General features: G+C 41.0%; 1 protein-coding gene across 2 annotated transcripts in view; it reads left to right on the forward strand.

Annotated features, from left to right (window-relative positions):
• Positions 1-5,446, forward strand: part of LOC110321474 (uncharacterized protein C2orf78 homolog) — a 12,044-nt gene extending 6,598 nt beyond the window's left edge. The window contains exon 3 of one of the 2 annotated variants that reach the window (XM_021197719.1): positions 2,902-5,446. In XM_021197719.1, coding sequence (XP_021053378.1) covers positions 2,902-4,793 — 1,892 coding nt within the window. In that variant the 3' untranslated portion in view covers positions 4,794-5,446. The remainder of the gene's footprint in view (positions 1-2,901) is intronic. The other variant, XM_021197728.1, reaches the window with a different exon arrangement.
• The last annotated feature ends 3,463 nt before the right edge of the window (positions 5,447-8,909 follow it).

An 8,909-nucleotide genomic window follows, 5' to 3' on the forward strand; every position in this document is an offset into this window, starting at 1 on the left:
GTTGAAAATGCTGTCTTTTTTCCACTGGATGGTTTTAGCTCCCTTGTCAAAAATCAAGTGACCATAGGTGTGTGGATTCATTTCTGGATCTTCAATTGCCATAGCACTTTCTATCCAACACTGTCTGCTAGCTTTGTCCAGGCCATACTACCTGTGGTGCTAAATCAAGAATATAGCCTGGTACATTCATACCAGGGTAGCCAGATATATTACTATGAGCACAACAGCCTGGGCCCTCTAAAAGCTGAAGAACTCAGACAATGCCTTCAGGCCTATGGCTCTGCTTCTCACCCTGAGAGTCAGGCCTCTGTCCCACTGCCAGAGATGGTGATGGTGATAAAGAAATGTCCAAACACCTCTCTCTACCTCTGCCACCATGTATTGCACATTTGTCCAAGACATGCTGGTCAACAGTCTTCCCAGTAAGTATAGAGCCAGGAGGGGAAGGAGTGGGTTCAGCGCTCCACCTTTCAGTAATGGACATCCCACACAGAGGGAGAATGTGGGTCCTTCCAGGTTAAGTACAGTTGTGGTTTTTCATCCCCACCTTCAGATTCTATCATGAGAGAGAATGCAAGGCATAATGAGTAGTATTCATACTGAGTTAAGTGATGCCCACAAAGCACACCACACTCACACATCACTGGCCAATGTGATCAGTCTCATGCTCCAACAACACTGTAATCAACTCTTTCCTGGTATGTTGCTCAGAGCTATTGTAGACACAAAATAATTGTGTGTGTGTGTGTGTGTGTGTGTGTGTGTGTGTGTGTGTGGCTGGATCATTCATAAGTCAAAATCTTTCTCTAGATTAACACAACTGAGAACCATACTGGAGAACATATTCCTCCCAGACCCCAACCACTTGTCCTGGAATTCTCTTACACTTAAAATAATATAGTGAGTTAGGTGCAGTCCATGTACCACTTCTAAAATAGCCATTCTGTTACTTCTTTTCTTTTTCTTTTGCTGTGTACTTCAGATGAGACCCATGGCAAAGATTATAAGATTATGTAGACATGTTCTCTAATACTGAGACACATGCAAGCCCAAGGATTTCAGTTTCTTAAATCAAATTTCATGCCACTTGTAAGAAGTTTGTGAAACATGGGGATGGAGGAAAGCCTCTGTTGTTGAAATTCTTGCCTGAACTAGATTTGGATATCTAAACCCATGTAAAAATCCAGGCTTCTGAGAGTCGCTGTGTAATGCTGTTGGCACAACTTCACAGAGACAAGTAAGTTCTCAGAAATTATTGACCAGATAACCCACCTAAAAGTAAAGCTCCAAGGAAATGAGAGGCAATGTATCTTTTTATACAAAGGGGAAGGGAAGTAAGGGCCACACACCAAGGGAATTCTGTAACCTTACCATGTTGGCTATGCATCCACACACCACACAAACTCAAAGGAACACAATCTGAGAAAACATGACATGGCATGGATACCAGAAACAACAGAGCAGTCACTGAATTTCTGCAAACATAGCAGACAGACATCTCATAGGAATGCCTTCCCCATGGCTGCAGAGGCCAAAGTGCTGTTCATCACCAAAGGAGGTCAGGACTAGGACTCAAGCCGGTCAGGATACAGGAGCCAATGCTAAGGCCACGGAGGGATATTTCTTAATGGCTTGCTCAGTTTGCTCCCTTATAGAACTCAAGACAACCAGCCCAGGGATGGCACCACTCACAATGGGCCCTCCACCTTTGATCATCAGCTAAGAAAATGACCCACAGTTGGATTTCATGGAGGCACTTCCACAACTCAAGCTCCTTTCTCTGTGATAACTCCAGCCTGTGTCAAGTTGACACACAAACACATCACTATTAAGTTTCAATCAACCCTTACTTTCTTATTCATCCCCAAGATCTAAATAACTTTAAAAGTCCCACAGTCTTTATATATTAAAAGTTCAATACTTTTTAAATATCCAATATTTTTTAAAATCCAGTCTTTTAAAAATTCAAAGTCTCTTAACTGTGGGCTCCACTTAAACACTTTCTTCCTTCAAGAGGGAAAAATATCAGAGCACAGTCACAATCAAAATCAAAATCAAACTCTAACCATCCAATGTCTGGGATCCACTCATGATCTTCTGGGCTCCTCCAAGGGCTTGGGTCACTCCTCCAGCTCTGCTCTTTGTAGTACACACCTTTTCTTCTAGGCTTCAGATGCCTGTATTCCACTGCTGCTGCTGTTCTTCGTGGTCATCTCATGGTACTGGCATCTCCAAAACACTGCCATCTTCCACTGCAACTAGGCTTCATCAATAGCTTCTCATAGGCTCTCTTCATGGTGGCAAGTCTCTGTTCTTTTGCATGACTCCTAGGCCATCAACTGCAACTGAGGCTGCACCTTCACCGATGGCCTTCTGCAGCCTCAGATGGTCTTCATGATCCCTTAATACCTTCCACCTCAGTACCACCTGGGTGACTCTTACACATTACCAAGTCCAGCTACAATACAAGGTACAACCTTGGCTATCTTCCTAGAAGATTTCACCTCAAAAATGTTGGTCTCCTTTTAATCACCAATAATTGCTTAGCTCCAGCTAGCCAGCACCAATAGTCCCAATAACAAAAATACTCACTTTAGTGGTTCTGGTATGTTGTTAATCACAGCTGATTCTTCAGCCCTAGCTAACCAAACTAAAATTTCACAAGTCAGGACTCCATCTTCTGCATTGTTCTCAACATTGTCTTCCAAGCTCCTATACAACATCCCACAGAGCTCTTAACACTGAATGGATCTTTTAGCCCAAAGTTCCAAAGTCCTTCCACAAACATGGTCAGGTTGTCACAGGAATACCGCACTATGCTGGTACCAATTTTCTTATGGTGCTACAAAAGGAGAAAATCGTACTTACCATGTACTGACTTTTTCCTTGACTCTTTTGCAGTGGTGGACCTGGAGAAATCCCTGAGATTGTCACCTTCAGGCCAAACACTTTGTTTGCTGCAGAGTCCAGAACTTTACATCACTTGCACCCCTGCTTCCCAGAGGAAGACACCATCTGTTGATGGGGACAGGCCATTAACAACATCTATCCCTAGCCCTTCAGAATTCCTGGCCTTGCCTCCAGCTCCAAGCTTGGAACAAACAGAGATTAAAAACCTGCATGAGATGGAAGTTGAGCATTTGATGCCTCGGGATGCCTATGAGGGTACTAAAGAAAACCAAGACCCATCATTCCTTCCTTTATCACACCCTGACTTGCAGCAACCTCTGCACTGCACTGAAACTGGGAGTCTAGGACAGACATCTGTTTCTGACAATGCCAGCTTGGGAGGCATCCACCTGGGTCTGGAAGAGAAAGGAACACTGGACAGTTTGATGGTGTCCACTATTGCCTTTGCAGATATCACTACATTGGTGGCAGATATTCACCTTCCCCAACTCTTCAACTTCCTCACAGGCCTAGATCAATACCAAGATACAACAGCAACTGAATCCAAAGACTCCACAGTCATCTGGAGGGACCAGGCCCAAGAAAACTCCAGAGTCATCAGTGGGTCCTCTGACCAGGTGAGAAAGAAAGACCATGAAGCCTCTGAGCTGATTGATGGAGCTCCTCAGGCCAAAATCCCAAACTTGGATCTGGTGAAGGGAGAGGGAGCTATGGCCAGTGTGGGGGTCAGTGACAGGGATATTGACAACATGACAAAGGACTTGGAGAGCAAAGCTCCCAAAGTGTCACCTATCAGGCTCAGCAGAGCTAGAGGACAAGGGCAAGACAAGACCAAATGGACCAGAGAAAATAATTCCAAGAAAACAGAGGAGCTCAAGAAGTCAAGGAACAGTGTCAAAGGTGAAGAGAAGTCCACCATCCCCAAGACCAGGATAAAGAGGGATCCACGTGAGCTCAGCCACAACAGCTTTAAAAAGCCTAGAACCCACCTTGGCACGCACATGCTAGAGTCTGTACAGGTCTTCCACCCTCTGGGGAAGAAGAGTGAGAAGAAACCTGGCACCACTTCTTCCCAGGCTCTGGGAACTTTTAGCAGCAACAAATATCCCAGGCCAGGCCCAACCACAACAGTACTACAGGATAGGCCACATGAGTGCCAGGTCCCTGACAAAACTCCAGGCAAGGCTCAGAGAGCAGAGAGCAGTGCTCTCAAGGAGTGCCCATCTCAGTCTCAGTACGAGCTGCCCCCAGCTGGGAAGGTCAGGTTAGTACCTCTGCCTCTCCCAACACTGGACCAGACTCAAGCCAGACCTGTTTCTAGAAAGCCCCTTACTCTGGCTTCACACAGGCCCGCTACAGCTTACTCCGAGAGGTGTCATTTTCACTCAGCTCAGCTTACCACACTCAAGCCATCCCAACCACCTTCTATCAGAAAATCTTTGATGGCTTCTGCCAAGCCAGCTCTGCCAATTTCTTCCAGTGCCACGCGATCTAATGAAACCAACATCATCCACATTAGCACTGTGCTTCAGTCAGGCACCTTGAGGCCTACATCCTATAGAGAATCATCTCAGACTTCCCTCCAGAGGGAGCAGCTTTCTGCTGCCAAGAACAAGGTGCCATCACCTCTTGAACCTCAAACTCAATATCTGTTGCAAGACTTTAGTCGCCAACCCATTCCATGGAAGAAAGTCGACATTCTGGGACCAGTCATCTCACAGCCCATCACAAAAGAGCAGAGGCCAGAGAGGGAGGCCATGAAGAGGCAGGCACATCAGGAGCGAGAAAATGCTGCCAAGTGTAGCTCTACTGGGAAACTGCAGCTTTTCCTTCAAAGGGAAAAGGATATGGAAATTTCTCGATACTATGGCTATGCAATGTAAGAGCTGCCAAGATCTTTGTAACAAATTGTTTTTCAGTGTGGACAAGGATAAATACAGACACTTATATATATGTGTGTACATGAGTATTATGTGAATGTGCAGTAGTGACATAGGTACATCTGTGTTATGTAAATGTTTGTTTATAGAAATGGACAGACAAATTTTCTATCTTGTAAATATTTGAGCAGTAAAATTGACTGGAGAAATTTAAGTCAATTCTTTAATTCATGGTATATAGAGGATTTATTTTTATTCTATGACTTTGATTTTTAAAAATCTATGTTGGTCAAGTAATATGTTACATAAATATATCATATGATATAAAACTCTGATAATATTTAATATTAAAGCAATTCATCAATAGCTCTAGTGGTAATAAAATTATTCTTGAGTTTATTTTCATTGTACTAGTCACTGAACATGTTATGTTCCCTAAAATTTATAAGGTAACCTGAAGACACTTGAGCTGTTTCCAGTTCCTCTCACCCCATCTCTTAATCATTATTCTGTAACAGAACTCTTCCTGCTATTTTGTGAGGTGAAATACAGACTTTCATGTATACACAACCTAGCACTTATACATGAGAAAAACATTAACAGGATGACTATGTTTCTGAAATGGATTGAATTGGATAAATATTTGTCTCAAGTTGTATCCATTTCTGAAAATAATTTATTTTGATGTATGTGTCTCCTCTGTATACATTCTTTGGCAACATGTGTGTGTAGTTCTAACACAGAGAATAAAAGGGTGTCAAAACTCTGGTTCTGGAATTGAGGAAGGTTGAAAGGCACCATGAGCGTGCTAGTAACTGAGACTGGGGACTCTCCAAGAACAATATGTGTGTGTGTATGCTGAGACATCTCACCTGGCCCAGGTTGATTGCAGATTTGTGTAAATAACATAACTTCATTTCCATTATGGCTGAAAATACATCTTTATCTATGTCCATCATGTTTTTCTCACCCATGATGATGCTTTTGGCCACCAAGATTGGTTCCCTAATTTATTGCAGAAATGACTGCAATCAACACTTATGCGCAAGGATCTCTCCAATATGCTGAGTTCTTCAGAATGGTATACTCTAACCATTTGGTAGGCCAGGTTTTGGCTTTTGGAGCACCATACAAATTGACATCCAAACAGGCTGGAATACTTCACATCACCACCAACAGTGCATAGTTTCTTGTGCATCCCCGCAGAGGTGTTTGTCATTCCTTTTCTGATTGACTTTGGATGACATTTCCTGAAGTTTCACTGTATAATTCTGATTCTTTCTGAGTCTGGAGAAATTATTTGCTTTCAACAAACTGGGTTACTCTTCTTCTTATGATGCTGATAATTTTCTAATTGTAAATAATCTAGATACTAATCTTCTAATATATCTATAGCAAATATTTCTCCTGTTCTTGAGGCAATATGAACTCCTTTCTTAGCTGGGAAGGATCTCTTTACTTCCCTGAGAAACAGTTTGTGAACTGTCAGGATTTCTTGCATGGCTGGGGTTGTTCTACATCCTTGCCTATCCCTGTACCTCGAAGTCTATGTGCTACTCTGTGCTCTGACAGTTTCATACTTGTTACACTTAGGGCTTTGATGCATATGGCATTGGTTTTTTTCCAGGGTGATATTTCATCAAGCTAATTATGCCTTTATTTTAAATTTTGATTTCCTTTTAGTTTCTTGAAATATGGTATCTTTCCATAGGACTGGATGTCCTAGAACTAATTATATAGACCAGGATAGTATTGAGCTTACAGGAATCTGCCTCCTTCTGTGCCTAACACGACCTGTACTCCTATCTCCAGAGGGCTGGAGCTAAAGGAATACTCCACCATGCCAGGCAGAATCACGTTTCTTTCTTTATATAAGAATATCCAATTTTCACATCATTTGATGAAGAGGTAATATTTTAGCCAAGGTGCATTTTTGTTATCTATCTAAAAACACAAGAGAGTTAACTAATGTATTTACAACTGGAAGTCAACTCAGATGTATTTATCTAAAATCTCTTTTATGCCATTAGTAGACTGCACAACTTACCACGGCAGTGACAAAGTGACTTCATATGGAGTGCTATTTTTCTATCCAGGATATTTTGCACTTTCTGTTAATGCTAAGATTGCTTTTCTTCTGGGAAAAAATGACATTAGAATTTTACTGGCTTATTGTATCTAAACTTTGATAGATTTTCATAGATTAGGTATTTTCAAAATATCAAATTGACAACATCTGTGAAGGCCCAATACTGTCCAATCTAACAAGGGCTATTTGCTGTCCAGAGTAACCCTTGGAGAGAACATTAACAAGGCCAGCATTAAAGATCCCACCACTTGAATTACATTATTCTCATAAGAGAAAAATTTGGTAGAAGGGAATGATGGAAAGCCATAAATTAGGGAGATCTTTAATTATATCATTTCTTATATGCTGCTTTAACTACAGATATAGGCACTGGCATGGTACCACTGTGCTTTTGATGTAAGAGCACATAATTCTTCGAATTTCCTCAGTGTCTGTTATGTCTCCCTTTTCATTTGAATTTATTTGAATAGTGTCCCTCTGTCTTTTGGTTAAGGGTTTGTCTATCTTGTTGATTTTCTCAAAGACAAGCTCTTGGTTACATTGATTCTTTGTATTGTTTTATTTCTAACTGATTTCAGCCCTGAGTTTGGTTATTCCCTGCCTTCTATTTCTCTTTAGTGCAATTGCTTTTTTTTTCTCTAGAGCTTTCAGGTGTACATTTAAATTGCTGGTATGAAACTTTCTAATCTCTTTATGGAAGCACTTAGTGCTAGGAAGTTTCCTCATAGCACTACTTTCCTTGTGTCCCATAAATTGGGTATATTATCCTTCATTTTCACTGAACTCCATAAAGTCTTTAATTTCTTTCTTTATCTCTTCCTCTGCTTATCGAGGAGAGAGTTGTTTAATTTTCATGACTATATAGGCTTTCTGATGTTTTGTTTTTGTTGAAGTCCAGCTTTAATCCATGCTAGTCTGATAAGATACAAGGTCTTATTTCAATTTTCTTGTGTCTGTTGAGGTTTGTGCCCAACTACATGGTCAATTTAAGAGAAGGATCCATGAGGTGCTGAGAAAAGGGTAATATTTTTTGTGTGTTTAGGTGAAATAGTCTGTAAGTGTCTGTTAGGTTCATTTGATTCATAATGACTGTTAGTTCCATCATTTCTGTTTAGTTTTTGTCTAGATGATCTGTCAATTGGTGAGAGTGGGGTGTTGAAGTCTCCTGTTATTATGTGGGGTTTGATGTATAGTTTAAGATTTAGCAATGTTTCTTTTACAAATATGGGTTGCTGTGTGTTTGAAGTATAGATGTTCAGAATTGAGATATCATCTTTGTATACTTTTTAATGATGAGTACAATGTGTGCATCCCTATCTCTCTTTGATTAATTTTGGTTGAAAGTCTAGAATGGTGACTCCAACTTGCTTCTTTGGTTTGTTTGCCTGGAAAACTTTTTTCTAGCCCTTTTCTCTGAGGCAATGTTTATATCTATTGCAGAGGTGTGTTTCTTGTATGCATCAGAATAATGGATCCTGTTTTTGCATCTATTCTGTTAGTCTATATCATTTTATTGTGGAATTGACTCCATTGATGTTGAGAAATATTAATGACCATTGTGATTTCCTGTATTTTGAGGTGCTGGTGTTAGTGTGTATGTGTGTGTGACTCCATATTGTAACAAAGGTTGTCTTAACACGTATTTTACATATTTTAGTTAAAATTTGATTTAAGGTCATTTTCTTGTGATTTGTTTGTTTTAGGATATTCAGGGCTTGCCATAGTAGGGTAGCTAGGCTCTGAAGATATCATATTTCTCTGACTTTTATTGGTTATGTTCTTTCAATGGCCTTTAATCATCTTGATGGCTTTGATCCCTGAAGGTTCTGAAGAATAAAAATTTAAAAGGCATGACCTCTGCATTCAAGGACCTTGGTCCCCGGCAGGTGACCGCACCCGGAACCTACTTATAAAAGCAATTCTTAAAGTCCCAACGCCCTCTGTGGAATGTCCCAATGCCCCAGGTGTGTGTTGCTCAGAGTAACGGAGTAGAACATGACCTAACTGTTGCCCTCTGTGGAATGTCCCTG

Source organism: Mus pahari, chromosome 1, assembly GCF_900095145.1.
Source record: "Mus pahari chromosome 1, PAHARI_EIJ_v1.1, whole genome shotgun sequence".
Taxonomy (NCBI): domain Eukaryota; kingdom Metazoa; phylum Chordata; class Mammalia; order Rodentia; family Muridae; genus Mus; species Mus pahari.